The sequence below is a fragment of the Oncorhynchus mykiss genome, chromosome 13 (assembly GCF_057628025.1).
Source record: "Oncorhynchus mykiss isolate SJ-2025 chromosome 13, ASM5762802v1, whole genome shotgun sequence".
Taxonomy (NCBI): Eukaryota; Metazoa; Chordata; class Actinopteri; order Salmoniformes; family Salmonidae; genus Oncorhynchus; species Oncorhynchus mykiss.
In genome coordinates this window covers 47,251,477-47,272,253 of record NC_143034.1, presented here as the reverse complement: position 1 = coordinate 47,272,253, position 20,777 = coordinate 47,251,477, and the positions used below count along the sequence as shown (strand labels likewise).

Genomic DNA, 20,777 nt, shown 5'->3' with positions numbered 1-20,777 from the left:
TTCACAGCAATTCTGCCAAACTATTTTACTCAACTCCTACTATTTGATGAATGCAGCCCTAATATGTGAGCATGCAGGATTTGATAGAAGTTAGTAGGGCTCTTTTTTTCTTTTCTTAGTAGTACAGGATTAGATAGGATGGTTTAGTTTCTCTTCATGTTTGGTTCTTTATTCATTATTCTGTAAACTGTGAATGACTACACAATCCAGTACAGTAGGTGGCGGCATGCCCCAATGAACTGTGTTTGCGGAACGCCGTAATATTGTAGAAGAAGAAGAATGTGAGCATGCGCATTGTCGCAAATGCAGTTTGGCGTTGTGACTCCATTTATGCGGTATTTCCAAGCGGGAAGCAGCAGCCAGGTCAGCAAGATTAATACAGTGGTCGGTTAGACAGCAGTCTCTCCGATTATAGACTTCGCTGGTAGGGGATCTACTAAAAAAGGAATATGCCCCGAGAAATCATAACACTTCAACTTGGCCAATGTGGAAACCAAAGTACGGTGAAGTCTTTCCCCTGCTACAAATTATTAGCTAGCTAACGTTAGTACATATACCTAACGTTAACAACTGTGGGCATGGCAATGCTAGCCAAACAGCTAGGCTAGTAGTAAAATAACAACTACTAGACATGTACGTATCATGCATGGGTTTGGTGTTGTAATTAAATGCATCTTATTTCCACTCCATTGCAGTTGGTTTTGAGTTTTGGAAACAACTCTGTGCAGAGCATGGCATCAGTCCGGAGGGGATTGTGGAGGAGTTCGCCACAGAGGGCACTGACAGGAAGGATGTCTTCTTCTATCAGGTACAGAACATCATTAGCTAGCTAGATAAGTGGGTCAGGTTCCTATCCCGGATATGGAGCCATGGGGAGAGAGTGCGTGTAGGCATCGCATCTTATCACCTTGTTGTATCCTTCTCAACCGTATTGGAGAAGTTTCAAGGTCCCCTCAAACCGTCTTCTCCAATGTGTTTTGAGAAGGAAACGAGGAGCAAGGATGTGAAGAGTCAAGAAAATATTAATTGAGAAAGGGCGATAGACTAGAGGGAATCCTTGCCTCTCTGTCTATTGGTCCTGATGTGGGTTTGGCAGGTTGCTAGATTTGGCTTCAAACTAAAGTACAGGACATGACAGTTATCCACTGACAACACAGACAGGGAAAGTTAAATATAGGTAAAAAAAAGAAGAAAATAATTTAAAAGACAGATCTTCCAAAGGTGGTGGAGTGGCATTCTTTACCAACGAACACCTTCAGTGCTCGGCTGTCTCCACCAAGTCTGTCCCCAAACAATTGGATTTGCTGGTTTTTAGCATTGAACTTTGAAATAACTCTTTGTTGACTGTTACTGGGTGTTATGGGCCACCATCAACACTGGCCTGTACCCTACCTGCTCTCTCATGACCCCTTACACTAAGTCTGAATTTGTCCTGCTAGGTGACCTAAACTGGGATATGCTTAAACCACCTGACCAAGTCCTAAAGCAATGTGACACCTGAAATCTTTCTCAGATTATTACCAATCTCACAAGGTATGACTCCAAACACACAGAAAAGGCTACTCTCCTTGATGTTATCTTCACAAATCATCCCAATAGGTATCTGGTGTTTTCTGTAATGACCTTAGTGATCACTGTTTTACAGCCTGTGTTTGTAATGGTTGCTCAGTGAAACAACCTGACGCTTGCTAAAAAACTTTAATGAGCAAGCCTTCCTTCACGACCTGGCCTCTGTAAATTGGTGTAGAATCCGCTTGATACCCTCTGTCGAAGATGCTTGGACCTTCTTTTTTGATATTTTCAGTGGTATTGTTAACAAATGCTCACCCATAAAGAAAATGAGAATTAAAACCGGTTCAGCCCCTGGTTTGACTGTGATCTTGTAGACTTACTCCACCTCAAGAATTCCATTTGGTGAAATGCTCGGACTGACGGGCTCTCGTCCAGGCAAATGAGAAATATGTGCACTCAGGCTATCTGGAAGGCCAAAGTTTAAGTTTAAGGAGAAGTTCTCTCTGGGTCTAACCCCAAGAACTTCTGGAAAACGGTTAAAGACCAGGAGAATAAACCCTCCTCCTCACAGCTGCCCATGTCCCTTAATGTTGATGTGGTTGTTACTGACAAGGAGCACATGGCTAAGCTCTTTAATCACTTCCTTAAGTCAGGATTCCTATTTGACTCAGCCATGCCTCCTTGCCCGTCCAACATTTCCTCATCTCCCACCCCTTCTAATGCTACTAGCCCCGATGCGCCGCCCTCTTTTTTTCCCCTGCTGGTGGTCACTGAGTCTGAGTTGCTAAAGGAGCTCATAAAACTTGACCCCCAAAAAACATCTGGGTCAAATGGTTTAGACCCTTTCATCTTTAAGGTTGCTGTCCCTATCGTTGCCTCCAACCTTTTTAACCTGTCTCTCCTCTCTGAGGATGTTCCCATTGCTTGGAAGGCAGCCACGGCGTGTCCTTTATTTAAAGGGGAGATCAAGCTGATCCTAAATGTTATAGGCCTATTTCTATTTTGCCCTGTATATCAAAAGTGTTGGAAAAACTTGTCAATAATCAACTGACTGGCTTTCTTGATGTCTATAGTATTCTCTATGGTATGCAATCTTGTTTCCGCTCAGGTTGTGGATGTGTCACTGCAACCTTAAAGGTCCTCAATGATGTCACCATTGCCCTTGATTCTAAGCAATGTTGTGCTGCTATTTTTATTGACTTGGCCAAAGCTTTTGATACGGTAGACCATTCCATTCTTGTGGGCCGGCCATGGAGTATTGGTATCTCCGAGGGGTCTTTGGCCTGGTTTGCTAACTACCTCTCTCAAAGAGTGCAGTGTATAAAGTCAGAACATCTGTTGTCTTAGCCACTGCCTGTCACCATGGCAGTGCCCCAAGGCTCTATTGTAGGCCACACGCTCTTTTCAATGTACATCAACAACATAGTTCAGGCAGTAGGAAGCTCTCTCATCCATTTATACGCAGATGATAGTCTTATAGTCAGCTGGCCCCTCCCCAGATTTTGTGTTAAATGCTCTACAACAAAGCTTTCTCTGCTCTTAAACTTATGAACACCTCCAAAACAAAGGTCATGTGGTTTGGTAAGAAGAATGCCCCTCTCCCCACAGGTGTGATTACTTCCTCTGAGGGTTTAGAGCTTGAGGTAGTCACCTCATACAATTACTTGGGAGTAAGGCTAGACGGTACACTGTCCTTCTCTCAGCACTTAACCTTAGCCTGCAGCTCTGATAAATCTAGACTTGGTTTCCTCTATCGTAATCGCTCCTCTTTCACCCCAGGTGCCAAACTAACCCTGATTCAGATGACCATCTTACCCATGCTAGATTACAGAGACGTAATTTATAGATCGGCAGGTACGGGTGCTCTCGAGCGGCTAGATGTTCTTTACCATTCGGCCATCAGATTTGCCACCAATGCTCCTTATAGGACACATCACTGCAGTCTATACTCCTCTGTAAACTGGGCATCTCTGTATACCCATCGCAAAACCCACTGGTTGATGCTTATTTATAAAACCCTCTTAGGCCTCACTCCCCCCTATCTGAGATATCTACTGCAGCCGTCATCCTTCACATACAACACCCGTTCTGCCAGTCACTTTCTGTTAAAGGTCCCCAAAGCACACACATTCCTGGGTCGCTCTTCTTTTCAGTTCGCTACAGCTAGCGACTGGAACGAGCTGTAACAAACACTCAAACTGGACAGTTGTATCTCTTAATTCTAAGACTCAATAATTGACACTCTTCCTGACAGTTGTGGCTGCTTCGCATGATGTATTGTTGTCTCTACCTTTTTGCACTTTGTGCTGTTGTCTGTGCCCAATAATGTCTGTATCATGTTTTGTGCTGCTACCATGTTTGGCTGCTGCCATGTTGTGTTGCTACCATGTTGTTATGTTGTGTTACTACCATGCTTTGTTGTCATGTGTTGCTGCCATGCTGTGTTGTTGTCTTATGTCTTTATGTGGTGTGTCTTGTCGTGATGTGTGTTTTGTCCTATATTTTTATTTTAGATCTTTTTTTAAATCCCAGCCCCCGTCCCCGCAGGATGCCTTTTGGTAGGTCCTCATTGTAAATAACAATTTGATCTTAACTGACTTGCCTAGTTAGAAATAAAAACTAATGATGCGGTGCAGCAGCTGCTGTATTGACAGCAAACGAAATGGACAGCGTGCATCACGGACTGTACCATTTATTCCCCACTAGATGGAGCAGTCTAATAATTTATGGCAGTCAGCGTTCACCATGTTACTGCGATCAAATATTATTGGTCACATACACACGTTTAGCGGATGTTATTGCAGTTGTAGACATGTTTGTGTTCCTAGCTCCAACACACATCTAAAAGTGAAAGAATGGAATTGAGAATTATATGAATATTAGATTGAGCAATGTCGGAGTGGCATTGACTGAAATACAGTAGAATAGAATACAGTATATACATATGAGATGAGTAAACGTTATTAAAGTGGCAAGTGATTCCAAGTCTGTATATAGGGCAGCAGCCTCCAAGGTGCAGGGTTGTGTAATCAGGTGGATGCCGGCTAGTGATGGCTATTTAACAGTCTGATGGCCTTAAGATCGAAGCTGTTTGTCAGTCTCTCGGTCCCAGGTTTGATACACCTGTACTGACCTCGCCTTCTGGACGATAGCGGGGTGAACAGGCCGTGGCTCGGGGTGTTTGATGTCCTTGATGCTCTTTTTGGCCTTCCTGTGACATCGGGTGCCGTAGGTAGTCACCAAACTACTATTATTATTGTGTATGCTTTGCTTTCTGTGCATCAAGTAGGAGTAAGCCTTACCTCTCTCTCTATATGGTCCGCAGGCAGACGATGAACATTACATCCCCCGTGCTGTTTTGTTGGATCTGGAGCCCAGGGTGATCCACTCTATCCTCAACTCCCCCTACGCCAACCTGTACAACCCAGAGAACATCTACCTGTCGGAGCACGGAGGAGGTGCAGGGAACAACTGGGCCAGCGGCTTCTCGCAGGTGACTATGTGGACCATGTTGTTGGTTGTAGCTGGGCCAGAGGCTAAAGGACAGGGTCCATGTAGAGAATAAAAGCTTTAGCCTTGAGGCGAATAATGCATATCTAGTAGAAGTTTGGCTATGTTGTTGTTATAATTCTTTAGTAACTACATTCACCCATATAACTATCTGGAATAATGCATGTCTTGTCGTTTGCAGGGTGAGAAAATCCACGAGGAGATCTTCGATATCATCGACAGAGAGGCGGACGGCAGCGACAGCTTGGAGGCAAGCCCACTCTTTCTCAGTCTCTGATTGGTCCACAGAGCGTATGGGGTGAAAGCTAAGGAGTCAGCAGGCCTGAGTTTGGAAGCATTCCAACAATTCTCCCGTCTCATACACACACTGCACTGACTGCATATCCTGCCTCACGTGAGGAGAACATTGGAGGGAGAAACTGAAAATTGGAGGGGACTATCCAGAGTGAAACACTTCCTGATTGTCTCCATATGTAACTGACTGACGTGTGAAAGGAATATATGTTTTTCGGTTCTTTTTTTCCCTCTTTCCCTTCAGTTGTGCTGTGGTGGAAAGCATGCTTTCTTTGGCGACTTATAATGGCTAACCTTAATAGAGAGTACACATAAAATGGGAGCCCACACATGTCATCTAAAAACTAGTAAATGCTGTTATTTCAAGCCTTTTGCAAAAAAAAAAAAAAAAGTTCCTCAACTGCCACTGTAAGGTTGCCTCCCTTAAAACAACATGACTTTCCCCATAGAAGTCTGTGTAATTTCTGTTGCCCCTACTCTTTATGACCCCACATTATTATTTAGAGTGTGTGGACATGCATTTGAGAGGGTGTGTGTGAGAGAGTGTGTGGCATGCCGTGTTGGGTGGTAATAGCTGGACTGGAGTAGAAGGCAGGTATTACATGGCTGCCTAGGCGAAGGAGAGAGCCTACTTGTGGGGTTGGCCTGCCCTCCCACCTCCAGGCTGGGTGGAGAGTGGGAGGCGTGAACACATGTCGTATATACTGGCACAGTACAATAAATACTACTACTTAACCTGATGGATGTAATCTAAAATGTAGATTTCTGCCTAAATAGACATACTCAAAAGTAATAATTTATCATGAGAGGGCCATAAACAACTAGTAATGCTAGTAAAGATTAAAATCTCACCTTTCTGGTATAAATAGTTATACATTTCTCAGGTGTAGTCACTTTTGCGGTAACAAGTACATATTCAAAATATGATGAAAATATTAAATATACACTGAGTATACTAAATATTAGGAACACCTTCCTATTATTGAGTTGCCCTCAGAACAGCCTCGATTCGTTGGGGCATGGACTCTACAAGATGTTGGAAGCGTTCCACAGGGATGCTGGATGTCCTTTGGGTGGTAGACCATTCTTGATCTACACAGGAAACTGTTGAGCGTGAAAAACCCAGCAGTGTTCTAGACACAAACCGGTGTCCCTGGCACCTACTACCATACCCCATTCAAAAGCACTTACATTTTTTTGTCTTGCAAATTCACCCTCTGACTGGCACACATACAATCCGTGTCTCAAGGCTTAAAAAGCCTTCTTTAACCTGTCTCCTCCCCTTCCTCTACAGTGATTGAAGTGGATTTAGCACGTGGCATCAATAAGGGATCATAGCTTTCACCTGGATTCACCTGGTCAGTCTATGTCATGGAAAGAGCAGGTGTTCTTAATGTTTTGGACACTCAGTGTATGTGATGTAGTTCCTATTCAACAAAAGTTGATGAATAGGGCTTGAAATGACTGATGTGCTTTCTAAATATAGTAACAATCAAATTATAAAATGACTAACTATAGGATTTTACTTTCCTTATAACTGTAAAATAGATATAATATTTAGTAACAGTACAAAATTGAACTGGTTAAATAAAAAATAGGAATTTCATAGAACTAGACAGATAATATTCTGCCCTGTGTCCTCTGAGCAACGCACAGACGCCACTCAAATGCCCACCGACTACGTCACACCATCTTTAAGCTGTGAGCACAAACTGATTTAGTCCAGCTGTGACCAAGAGAAAGTGGGTGTTTCTACCAGGAGAAAGTGGTTTGTTTCTACCAAGAGAAAGTGGTGTGTTTCTACCAAGAGAAAGTGGTTTCAATTCTACGAAATGCTTTTGTATTGTATTTTCGTGTTGGGAGTTTTAAATCCCTGTGTGAATATCATATCGAGATGAGACACGCATCAATAGAATCGTAGGGGTGTCAGCTGTCAGGAAATATGCGAGGGGTAGTGACGCACTGAGCCAGAGGAAATTGCTCGTTTGTCTGGATGGCCCAAAAATTGGAGACGTTTTAATCTTTTCACCCAGAGCAGTGGAATTAAGGAATTACGATGGTTCTGTTTCTCTGTTGCAGGGTTTTGTCCTTTGTCACTCCATCGCTGGGGGAACCGGATCCGGACTGGGATCCTACCTGCTGGAGAGGCTCAATGACAGGTCTCAACACACACACACACACACACACAGGGAGGCTGAATTTCTACTCTTTCTGTTTGACTGCTGTAAAGTTAGTAGACTTTTATAATTGATGAAGTAGAAACTCTCTCCTAATTGTAACCATAATTGTCCCAGCCTCCATTGGAGAGATAATATTCTCTCCCTGGGGGCACCTTTTAGTTTTCCACTGTTGGATGTTTTTCTGTGATCTGGTGTGTGCTACTTTTCTATTTTCTTCCTGTGTGTGTTGGCCAGGTACCCTAAGAAGCTGGTGCAGACCTACTCTGTGTTTCCTAACCAGGATGAGATGAGCGATGTGGTGGTGCAGCCCTACAACTCACTGCTCACACTCAAGAGGCTCACCCAGAACGCAGACTGTGTGGTGAGCAAGAAATACACACACATCTGTAGACACACACACACACACTCATCCTCTCTCATCTGTGCTTTTTGCCTTCGTCTGGCTAGCGTTGTGTGGGGAATAGACAAAATGTTCTTTCCTGGAATCAAATCCATGCACATAAACTCTGATGTTGCATGGTCATTTTTTCGAGAATGTCCCCTTGTGCCGTTAAAATGTGATTTAGAAAAATAAATAATGAAGACAAGACGTGCCAGTTCCACGCTGTCTTGTTGTTGATTCTTCCCTGGCTGCTGGTGTGTATGACTGGTAATGAGGCGATGTTGGTGGACATTTACATCTCTGGATGATTACATCTTTGCTGCCTGGGATTGATGATTGTATTAGTTCCCGAGATGCTCTGATGGCCTAATGTTTCTCCTCTCCAATATCTACTTCCTCCTGCAGGAGTTTACGCAAGGGCCTCTACACAGGCTTATTGGGTTAGCCCCACAGCTAATAGAATCTATGTGGAGAAGAATTGGTTCCCCTGTTAGTGACGCACAGTGTGTGCCTCAATGCTTCAGTCTTCACACAGCAGCACACTGTCTACTCTGCTTTACCCATCAAGACAGACTGGAGGATTGGATCACAGCCCACTGTTAACTAGTCTCTACCACACAGCATCTCTCTCTTGCCTCTGTTTCCCCTAATTCTAAAGTCAAACCTCCCTATTGCTGTCTTTCTGTGGAAATGTCAATCTTCTGACCTCATGTCTACACATCCCTCTCATTCTGTTTCTCTTTTTGACTTGTGTGTGTCAGGTGGTACTGGACAACACTGCTCTGAACCGCATCGCCACCGACAGGCTGCACATCCAGAACCCCTCCTTCTCCCAGATCAACCAGCTGGTGAGTGATTGACACCTGCCACTCAGGTGCAAGCTCCACCTCCTTCCCTAGTGGTGTTCTCAATATCCAGGTTCTAGATCACCAGACCCCCGAGAGGAGAAAGTGTTTCTGTACAGAGGCCTTTTGATAGCCTGGTCCCAGATCTGTTTGTGCTGTCTTGCCAAGTCGGTAATACGACACAAACTGAACTGTGACCAGGCTACTGTTTATAGCCTACTAGTTGTGACCCAGATGTGATTAGGCGAACACAGAGAGCGTGTATGCGTGAGGTAAACCTCACACTGTTTGTTCAAACCTCAGGACAGTCTGACTAACTAGTTAGACTAGTTACTCCTCACACTTTAGCTGTCAAACAGGATCTCACACTCCCTAGCAATTATTGTTGAATGAACACCCAGTGATTGTTTAAAAAACAAAATTGTGGTCAAATATGTCTATATCCCTAGGGCTGTGGCGGTCATGGGATTTGGATGACTAGTTGGCCACACAAATGAACTCGGACACCGTAATAACTGGTCAAATGTTATATTATTATTATAATTTATATATTTTTTTTAAAATTCCCCTTTCCTCTGCTCCTGACTGCATGTGCTGCCATAGAAATAGAATGAATAGAACGGGCGTCCCCATTCAATGGTGGCATAATGGGTGGACTGGCGGCTATTGCGAGTGTCCCCGTAGGAACAAAGGAGGAAGTAAAAGCAGGAAGTGTACCTGTCAAAATGTGCTGTGATTTGTTGATTCAACTCAACTGACATTACAAAAACTACATTCCATTGCATGAGCCACATCAGTTAAAATCATTTGAATGAACATTCTACATTACCATGAAAAGTATTGTATCACAATACCAGGCAGCCGTTGCGAGTGTACCCATGAGTTTACCAGTCAAATTTCCAGGGTGAGAGGTGCCTAGTCTGTTCTATTCATTATATTTCTATATGTGCCGCTGCAGGGAGGGGGACACTGTCTAGGCAACTCCTTGCTTGTTTCAGCAAGGAACAGCAGTTTCATCACGTTGTTAAGAGTCCATGTTACTGTAGAAACGGACTCGGCCTCACGAATGCCCGGCCATTCCGTCTTCAGTCAGCTGTTCATTCCACCCCCCAATAATATTTAAACGGTTATGCCGGTTATTTATTTTCATGACAGTCTTCATCCATAACCGTTGTTCATACAGTAATTGTGGCAGCCCTTTATACCCCTCTCTAGGCTAACCTTCTAACCATACAATCTCATATAGCATGTCTTTTTTTAAAACATTAAATACTGTAAAAACACCAGCAAATCAGCCCCAAGTGATTTTAATTTTGGAAATCTGTTCCAAAGTGTTCTCTGACGCTGACTGCCATAGAGACCATACTGTATATGTGATCGTATACAAATGTAAGCAAGGTTTGAAATATTTTATCTGTTTGGGCTTCTTGCAGTCAATTTGCAGTCTACAAATGATTTGTAAATATTTTCCGGCTCCCTGACCACCCACTCATGAAAAGATTGTCCCGCGGCTGAATCTAGGTGATGATCCCTGTCATATAGGCTTCATTTCTTATGACCACTGTACACTCCTGGTGATTGCCCGACAGAAATTGACAAGATTACGGAAATAAAAACAGCCACAAGTAATTATGTCAACTAAAGTTTTTTTTTCTCTCCACAGGTTTCCACCATCATGTCAGCCAGCACAACCACCCTGCGTTACCCTGGATACATGAACAACGACCTGATTGGTCTGATCGCCTCTCTCATCCCCACGCCCCGCCTTCACTTCCTCATGACTGGCTACACACCGCTCACCACTGACCAATCGGTAAGTAGTTCACAGTGACCGCGTAGTACGTCTTGGTGCTTTCAAGACACCTAAAAACTCTGAAAAAATCATGACGTCCGTGATCTTCAGGTCTGAAAGTTGGACCTCTATAAAGATGGCAGAGTTTCTGACTTGGAATTGCGATTGGATGACCGTTCAAAAAAATACAACCCAGTCGGCGCTTGTTTTTTCCAAAACACTGATGTCTTCATCAAACTTGATTTTTATTATTATTCTTCTGCATTGCTACTCTTACACCATTTAGGCTAGAAACGCCATTCAAACTTTAAAATGTGAAGACTGGTCTGGAATGGTGTGCTTGCATCCAACTTTTTAAAAACAAATTATACTTTTGAAACAACATTTTTTCATTCACTTTAATGGGACTTTTTTCAAGATTCTAGAGCTCCTTATTGTAACGTCACTTCCAACATTCACTGTAATACAATGCATCTTTTGACAAAAATCTGCTATTTTGACCACTTTGCCAACAACTTAGACAAAAAGTTAGAGCGTAGTCTAGAAAGGTCTCGAATTTGTGATTTTGTTTTACCAATCTCTTTCACCGCTTAAGCTATTAACTCCAAATACTATATATACTTTTTAAACTATAACCATTTTAAAATGTGCATAAAAGAACATGGGTTTGAACGAGAGCCATAAGAATACAGAGGTAGCCATTCAGTGGTCCTGCTGCTTGGCCAATTAATCAACAACACCAACTTACACAATTCTGGCTATCCTAACTATCCTATTCTTTCAAAGATTTATCAACTATAGTCATATACATTTGCATAAAATAACTATCCAACTGGCTTCATCAATAAGTGCATCGATGATGTCGTCCCCATTGATTACAGGCAACATCCGCACTGAGCTAAAGGGTAGAGCTGCCGCTTTCAAGGAGTGGGGCTCTAACCCGGAAGCTTATGAGATGCTATGCCCTCTGACAAACCACCAAACAGGCAAAGCGTCAATACAGGACTACGATAAAATCGTACTACACCGGCTTCGAAGCTCGTCGGATGTGGCAGGGCTTGCAAACTATTACAGACTACAAAGGGAATCACAGGCGAGAGCTGCCCAGTGACACGAGCATACCAGACGAGCTAAATTACTCCATGCTCGCTTCGAGGCAAGTAACACTGAAACATGCATGAGAGCATCAGCTGTTCTGGACGACTGTGTGATCACGCTCTCCGCAATGTGAGGTAAGACATTCAGGATGTGTACTCCGAGCATGCGCTGTCCAACTGGCAAGTGTCTTCACTGACATGTTCAACCTCTCCCTGTCCCAGTCCGTAATACCAACATGTTTCAAGCAGACCACCATAGTCCCTGTGCCCAAGAACACTAAGGTAACTTGCCTAAATGACTACCAACACGTAGCGCTCACGTCTGTAGCCATGAAATGCTTTGAAAGGCTGGTCATAGCTGACATCAACACCATTATCCCAGAAACCCTAGACCCACTCCAATTTGGATACCGCCCCAACAGATCCACAGATGATGCAATCTCTATTGCACTCCACACTGCCCTTTCACACCTGGACAAAAGGAACACCTATGTGAGAATGCTATTCATTGACTGCAGCTCAGCGTTCAACACCATAGTGCCCTCAAAGCTCATCACTAAGCTAAGGACCCTGGGACTAAGCACCTCCCTCTGCAACTGGACTTCTGGACTTCCTGACCCTTACTCCAGGTGGTAAGGGTAGGTAACAACACATCCGTCAAACTGATGCTCAACACAGGGGCCCCTCAGGTGTGTGTGCTCAGTCCCCTCCTGTACTCCCTGTTCACTCATGACTGCACGACCAGGCACGACTCCAACACCATCATTAAGTTTGCCGATGACACAACAGTGGTAGGCCATATCACCGACAATGACGAGACAGCCTATAGGGAGGAGATCAGAGACCTGACCGTGTGGGGCAAGAACAGCAACCTCTCCCTCAATGTGATCAAGACAAAGGAGATGATTTGTGGACTACAGGAAAAGGAGGACCGAGCACACCCCCATTCTCATCAACAGGGCTGTAGTGGAGCAGGTTGAGAGCTTCAAGTTCCTTGGTGTCCACATCACCAACAAACTAACATGGTCCAAGCACACCAAGACAGTCGTGAAGAGTGCATGATAAAACCCATTCCCCCTTAGGGGACTGAAAAGACTTGGCATGGGTCCTCAGATCCTCAAAAGTTTCTACAGCTGCACCATCAAGAGCATCCTGACGGGTTGCATAATTGCCGGGTATGGCAACTGCTTGGTCTCCGACCGCAAGGCACTATAGAGGGTAGTGCGTACGGCCCAGTACATCACCGAGGCCATGCTTCCTGCCATCCAGGACCTCTATACAAGGCGGTGTCAGAGGACGCCCTAAAAATTGTCAGATTCCAGCCACCCTAGTTATAGACTGTTCTCTCTGCTACCGCACGGCAAGCGGTACCGGAGCACCAGGTCCAGGTCCAAGAGGCTTCTAAACAGATTCTATCCCCAAGCCATAAGACTCCCGAACATCTAATCAAATGGTCACCCAGACTATTTGCATTGCCACCCCCTCTTTTACGCTGCTGCTACTCTGTTATTATCTATGTATAGTCACTTTAATAACTCTACCTACATGTACATATTACCTCAATTACCTCGACTAACCACACTATGACCGAGCCCCCTCTGTATATAGCCTCGCTATTGTTATTTTTCTGCTGCTCTTTAATTATTTGTTTTATTTCTTACTTTTTTTGGGGTCCTTTTCCTAAAACTGCATTGTTGGCTAAGGGCTTGTAAGTAAGCATTTCACTGAAAGGTCTACTACACCTGTTGTATTCGGCGCATGTGACAAATGCAATTGGATGTGATTTGAACAGTAACTATTGAACCATTCAAGCTAGAGACACCAAACCGACTTTGACATGTTCAGGGTATCCTAACCTTTCATTTAGCTACTTGTTCAACTACAACCAGTCCCCAACATTACTACTGCGGACACCAGCACTGCTATAACGTATTTCAAAACCATACATACTCCAAAACAAGCTAGGAAGTGCACCACATTTTCTTCAAGAAATGCACTTTTCCGACTTCACTGTCAGCCTGAAGAGTTGGTTTATTAGAACTACAGCTAGCTATTAGTAGGTCTAGATACAAACCTGTTCTACGTAGCTCAACTACCATCAAACTACGTTTAAAGAGCTGTCGTCACTAGATGCACCATCTTACTTCTCTCCCCTAGAAGTTTCTAATCATTACATCATTCAACTAAAATCCAACTTAATTTACACGGAATGTTTTACAAAAGTAAATTGTACATGTATTTATCTGAAACCCAGTTGCTTTCCTAAGAGTGTTGTCCACATGCTGTTTTTTCCCCCCATATTCTGACAGAAGACCATTTTGGCTTGTCTGTCTTTTTAGTTTTCACAACCAACAACTGTAGTTTAGACATTTTTGTGATCGAACTGCCCCACAATCCAAAGTAACAGACTACCATGTCAACTCCATCCAAGTGATCAGAACAATAATTTTATTGCATTACACTTTGACTATATGTAACTGCTCTGCTTTAAATAGTAAAGTAAACCTTTTTTTAAACTACTACCACGAAGACAAAAACACTTTTTAAAGAGTTAAAGCAAGTTTAGTTTAATCTCTGTTCTTGAAAACACAGATCTTGACTGAGTTATCCAACTATCATCTTCTTTTAAAAACATTTTAGTGAACAAAGCATTCCTGTCACTTATGAATATGCGTGCTTATACATGCCCTCTCCTTTGTTTCTCTCCCAGGTGGCCAGTGTGAGGAAGACCACCGTGCTGGATGTGATGCGGAGGCTGCTGCAGCCCAAGAATGTCATGGTGTCCACGGGCAGGGACAGACAGACCAACCACTGCTACATTGCCATCCTCAACATCATCCAGGGAGAGGTGGACCCCACCCAGGTGTGTGCGTGTGTATATTTAGCATGAGAATGTGTGCTAGCTCAGTGCTCAATGTTTTAAAATAAAATAAAAACCGTTGTCTTTAACTACGGATGACATTTAAAAAAAGTTCAGTATTAGTTCATGAGCTGCTGACTCTGCTTAATTTGGATGTTATAAAGGAGATGGCTGAAGGCCAAGTGGATATTGTAATGTCCTTGTGGTGCTGTGTGTTAAACATATTGGTCCAAATAGTTTTTGCAATATCAATACTTTCCATAAGTTGATACAATTCCTCTTTGTGTGAGTGCAGGTCCACAAGAGCCTGCAGAGGATCCGAGAGCGTAAGCTGGCCAGTTTCATCCCCTGGGGTCCAGCCAGCATCCAGGTGGCTTTGTCCAGGAAGTCCCCGTACCTACCTTCCGCCCACCGCGTCAGCGGCCTGATGATGGCCAATCACACCAGCATCTCCTGTGTAAGCTCCGACCCTCATTCTCATTACAGGTTCTAAAGGTTGGCTACTTGGAGTAGGGTGGCTACTTGGAGTAGGGTGGCTACTTGGAGTAGGGTGGCTACTTGGAGTAGGGTGCCTACTTGGAGTAGGGTGGCTACTTGGAGTAGGTTACCTTGTGCAAAAATATTTTAAAAGGTGACAAAACTATAATCCTTAGCTAACATTTCAATGGCAAAACACTTCATGGGTTGGTGATAAGAGTTTTCTGTATCCTCCTAACACACAGTCAGCAACTGAGGGAGTGGGCAGAAAGTGACTAATATGAGGTATATGTATTATGTAATGTATTCACTGCTACAAGTTCACTGGATACCCTTTCTCTTCTCTTCCTCCGTTGCAGCTGTTCGAGCGGACTTGCAAGCAGTACGACAAACTGCGAAAGCGCGAGGCCTTCCTGGAGCAGTTCCGCAAGGAAGACATCTTCAAGGAAAACTTTGACGAGCTGGACAACTCCCGCGAGGTGGTGCAGCAGCTCATCGACGAGTACAGTGCTGCCACGCGGCCTGACTACATCTCCTGGGGAACTCAGGAGCAGTGAGGACAGATGAGATATACACCCGTCACATGACATGGGTCCCTCCCTCAGACACCCCTGTCACATGACATGGGTCTGGTCCCCCTCTACAGCCCAACCAGGGAAAGATGGGGCTGAGCTAGTTGCCTCCTGTGACACCTGCCCCATCCCTATGGAGAAAAGTGTTCAAGTTCATCCCTGCTGCTTTTCTTCCCTCTTCTGTCCTTAAGCTCTGTTTGGGAGTTAAAACAACGCTTCAATCTGTGTGCCTGTATCCAATCCCCACTGATGGTTATGAATAGTCTTTCTCTCTCTCATGCAGGATTCCAAAACGACCCCTGCCACGAGACACTTCATGGATAGTAGATCTGAAAGGATCAAATGGGTATCAGCTCCATCTTGTTCTCTTGACAGGTGGAATGTATAATATTGTGCCCGGTGGTTAAGGGTTGATTTGGAATTCTACATCAGAACTCGTATCCTCGTTTGGCACTATTTTTATACTGTGTAGTACTACTCTGCTTTTGTGCTGTTCCTTTTGCAGTCACACCGACTAACATACCAGCCGGAGAAACACGCGAGTGTCCTTGACGGGGGAATGGAATAAAATGCCTGGTGTGACTATTGTCTTTGTACATTTCTGAAAGGTTTATGATACCAGAGCCCATGATGATCAAGCTCTGACAGGGTAGTCAATAGGCCTCGGATCAGTTGCTGCTGTCCCGTATGTACTTCCCAACACACACTTAAACCAAAACGTCTGTTTCCAAAGTATGGCAATGGTCATTGTTATTGCAGAGGACAGCCTACTTCTCTACTCTGGTGCCGGAGTGTAAATCCATACTTTCTCTACGTGCATCAAGTTAAATCGCATCTACAGTTTTCCTTTTTTTGTAGCCATCCAGATGTATATACTTTTCATGTTGAGCTTTGTGTTGTGAATTTCTTTTATTTTTTTTATGAGAATATTCTTCATTGCCATTGGTGGACTTAAGTGTGAGCTGTATGCTGCTGTTCATATAAATAATTGTAAAACTATTAGGATAAAGTGGTACTTGTTCATTACTGCATCATATGCAGTCCTTAGCAGTTAGTCTTTGTATTCTGAAAATGCCCGCTTCAAAGCTTTTCAAGGGTCCACAAAAGAATGCTAGATAAAGCTTTACAACTCACCTGGAGTGTCTGTGTGCTAATACACCCCCCCCCCCCCGCCATCAAATTCTACTACGCTACTTCAGGCCTCATTACCTGAAAGAAATGCAGGCTCACTCAGCGATGCCCGCTCGGTCAAGCAGGTCAAGTCCATTGTGTCAACCTAAGACGCTGACTGTTCAGAAGGAGAGATTTTAGAAATCTGTCTGGTTGCTGGCACCAAAATCCATCCCCTCTGCCAGGCAGCTCAGGTTGAGAACTTAACCACGGACTGTAACTAGGGCATCAATGAGTGGCTTTGTTTTTCAGTGATACTGAGCCTTAACACAATAACAAAACAGTATGGTACAATGGTGCTGCTTTTTAATTAATTACATAGTCTTTATAGTTGACTTATTGCACATCCAAGTTAGTTAAAAAACAATAGTGCAATTAACTAGACACACATTACATACAGAAGGTACCATGCGGTGTACAAACGAGCTTTAAACAAAGCGAGCTTCAGGTTAGACTGTCGTCGTCCTTTTCATAGTTACACGGAGGGAGGGATCTCCGAGACCGTGAGCGTAGCTGCCTGCAGCTGCAGTATAAAAAGCGAGGGCCTGACTGGACAGTGACTGCTTGCATATCATATGGGCAGGAGGCAGGGCTGGCTGTGCCATGGTGGGTCCTTCCTCCTGAGGAAGACCTCCAAGTCTGGCTGCCACTTTAGGGGCAATAATATCCCACCACAGCCTGGGTTCCTAATCGACTACTGTATTACAACATGACTAAAACTTCTATTGGTCTAAATGACGTTGGGGTGTAACTTTCTAACGTCTGGGTATATTCTCTGAAAAAAAAGCTTACAGCAGAACTTCTCTTTGGTCCATGCTCAAACACCACTTTTTAGTTACTTTAAATGAACTTGGACAAAGTCTACCAGCCAAGTAGTGAACACAGATAGGAAATGTGCTGTGGTTTTGTGGCAAAAAAAGTAATCTAGGACTTTATTCAATCTGTGTTGCTGATTGCGCGATGGAAAAGTCATTTCCAATTGAGTAGACTCATGCAGCGTTTACCGTGAATGCAGTCTCTGCCAATGCGGGAACATTGCCTTTAAACTTCAATCACGCTCTTAACGCTGAACATCCACGATACGGATTGAATAGAGCCCTTAAGCTATATAGGATCACATGGCTGATCAGTACAGTGACCTAATGGATCTAGATGAGACGTTAATGGGATCATTTCAAAGCCATACTTAAAATAAAATAAAACACAAAAAGGTTCTTAAGACATACAAAATGGATGAAATAAAAAGACAACACCAAACAATGTGTACATAAATAATACTAAGAACGCATCAATAGTCAGGACAGCATTGGTTCTGTGTGTCGGCACAGCAGAGAAAAGACAGGGGTCTGCATTGTGGTTGTGATGGTCCATGTTACTGGCTGGGGGTTAGGTGAGTACGTCAATTTTTCAGAGTGCGGACAGCTAGCTAATTTCCATCCACACCGAATATGTTCCCCACTGAAACAGAGACTGGGAAATAACAGTTCCACCCTTAAATTGGAAGTTTAGGCCTAGATATAAGATCAATATTGGATCACTTAACTATTAAAAATGAACAGACAAGACATTTAAAAGGCTCCTATCAAGTGTTAGCCATAGTTTCATGTTGGGGTGATAGCTCGGGCAAGCAGCAAGTTGACAAAGGGGGAGAAATCAGTGTTTGGTAGAAACAACAGACCAGTCATATCCCAAGATCCTTTAGTTTCTGTTACACAGCATTAGGCTGGATCCTTTATAACATCTTGTCCAATCAAATTGTCCCATCCAGTAGTCTCTCCCACCCAGCTGACAGTACCAGCAGGAGCAGTTCTGTCCATGACAGCCAGAGTGACTTACTGAGCTCCATCATCTGGTTCAAGTTCACACGGCTTGCTACATCGACAGTTCTAGGTAACGGAAGCCTGGCTGGGGTCTTTATGAAAACAGACCCTTTCAGAGTGTGTGTGTGTGAGAGAGAGAGGATATGAAAGTGTGGGTGTGAGTCAGTCACCCTTTCTATTGCATGAGGGATATTCTAGGAAAGGCAGAGCACCACATGTAGAACAACATAGCAGAGGCACGTTCACAGTTTGTCCTCTGCTCTGCAGAGTGTCTCTAGGTGAGCGGTGTAACTGGTTGGGGAAGTGTAGATGAACTCGTGTCTAGGCAACAGTGTGTCTCCCTGAAGTATGGCTCTGTGAGTTCTAGGAGATAAGGAGCCACAGCTTCGGGTCCCGTGCCTCACGTTGTCGGGGTGCTGGTTCTCCCATGTTAGAACAGAGGTTGAGTGGCAGGAAGGGGGGAGGTGGCGACACCTCATCAGCACCCACATTGGTTTCTGTGGGTTTCTAGCCTCACTTACAAAACAGGCTCCTCCCCTTCTCGCTCCTTCAGTTAGAAAGCCCAGCGAGGTTTATTGTCACGGATGAGGAGTAAAAACAGCCCTCTCTTTGTTTTGGCTGTGGTGCTGTTCCCAGTGGAGGAGGTGGAGGAAGCAGGCGCAGGGTCCGCTAGGCTGGGGCTCCGAGGAGGCTGTGTGTGAGCTGAGGACAGGGGGAAGGGGCACCCATCACACAGGGTGCGAGGGCAGCTCCAGCAGGGTGGGGGTGGGTGTCGGGGGGAGGTGGTGGAAGCCCACCTCGATGGCAGTGCCCTCTGTGATGCTCACCACGTCGTCGCCCCTCCCACGCTGGCGACGGATGGCACTGAAATAGGCATTCATCAGCTGCATGATCTCAGTCAGCTGTGACAGAGAGAGAGAGAGAACAGAGGGAGGGGGGAAGAGAGAGAGGACAGAGAAAGGTGCAGAGAGAGAGAGAGACAGAAGTAGTGAGAGAACAGAACAAGGGAGAGAAACAGAGAGAGAGAGAGAGAGAACAGAGTCTCAGCCTGGTGACAGTGTGAGGAGTGGCTTTCTCAATGTCTGTGTCTGGCACCAACACAGGAGGGAGGGGAGAGATGATGTCATCCAGCTGCTGCTGGAACAGACACAATCCTCCAGGGATGGTCAGAGCGTGATGTGCCTTGGCACATTCTGCAGCAGCACCAGCACTCACACCACTGGACTGAACTTCAGTAAGACACAACCCTAACAACAACAAAGGCAGATGGGTATTGCATTTCAACATATTATGTCTGTGTTTCAGCTGGGTTTTATATCTGTCCTTAAGGTCACAGCAAAATATTGCATTAGCTCATGATCGTATGTTGTTGTGTTGGCCACCAAGTCCTAACCCCAATTTATCCAACTATCATCAATCCACATCTGGCCTTCCCCCTAACACTATGTGACCTCTGGCCATAACCTTTGCCCTAACTTCAACACGACCCCAGTCCAGTTGCCGGCACCAATTTGAACCCTTACTTCAGCTGCTAACCTTGCCTTAACCGTTGACTCCTAGCTTAACCATATCCCCCTTCAAACCAGCTCCTGTTGAACTCTGCCCAATCCACTTAAATCCTCTATGTTTATGACTGAGCAATGTGAGCACCATAGTTCAGAAAAGTATCACCCTCCTTTAGCTGGCCTCCAATTTGCCTGTTCTGCTGCACCAATAAATAAATAAAAGCCACTCTTGTGCCCCGTGAGAGAGAGATCACAGAGAGGGCTTTGTTCCGCGTGGGAAGATGCAAGCAAATCTGCAGGATGAACGGACGATTTGTTCTCACAAAGAAAAAAATAATTAGCGGTTTGGGGAAATATCCAGGTTTCTGGGAAATGTTATGGGCTAATTTTTTAGTCTAACCACTGCAAAGAAAAAAAACACTCACCCCGGTTAGTATTTAATAACAGGAAGTAAGACTCTTGGTGGTTGATTCTGGTGGCAGAGAGAGAGGCAGGCTGTGTACTCTCGTTTAAATCGCGATTAATTACCGTTTTTGCACGTGGGTCAGGGCGCTGTGGGTGGAATAACATCATGAGCAGGCAGCGTGGCTGTTTCAGTGACTGTGCACAACGCGTCACTGATCAGGAATAGAGGCCATTCACCAGGCACAGTAAAGCACCTCACTGCTGTGTGCAGCCCGAATGAGGTGAACAACTGGAGTCAATCAAAGACCGTCTCAGGCTTAATTCCACCCACAGACTCCGCTACGTGTCTGTGAGTG

The 20,777-nt window shown here is 44.5% G+C and overlaps 2 protein-coding genes across 3 annotated transcripts in view; one reads left to right on the top strand and one right to left on the bottom strand.

Annotated features, from left to right (window-relative positions):
• The first annotated feature begins 267 nt into the window (after window positions 1–267).
• Window positions 268–16,654, top strand: LOC110486284 (tubulin gamma-1 chain). Its single transcript, XM_021557749.3, has 11 exons — window positions 268–498; window positions 696–808; window positions 4,838–5,005; window positions 5,204–5,272; window positions 7,396–7,475; window positions 7,731–7,857; window positions 8,640–8,726; window positions 10,387–10,536; window positions 14,323–14,475; window positions 14,768–14,929; window positions 15,309–16,654. The coding sequence occupies exons 1-11, from the start codon at window positions 450–452 to the stop codon at window positions 15,504–15,506; spliced, it is 1,356 nt and encodes a 451-aa protein (XP_021413424.1). The 5' UTR covers window positions 268–449; the 3' UTR covers window positions 15,507–16,654.
• A 326-nt stretch (window positions 16,655–16,980) lies between these two features.
• Window positions 16,981–20,777, bottom strand: part of LOC110486280 (unconventional myosin-X) — a 47,482-nt gene continuing 43,685 nt past the window's right edge. For both annotated transcript variants that reach the window (XM_090196340.1, XM_090196341.1), the window contains exon 13: window positions 16,981–19,413. In XM_090196340.1, coding sequence (XP_090052466.1) covers window positions 19,240–19,413 — 174 coding nt within the window. In that variant the 3' untranslated portion in view covers window positions 16,981–19,239. The remainder of the gene's footprint in view (window positions 19,414–20,777) is intronic.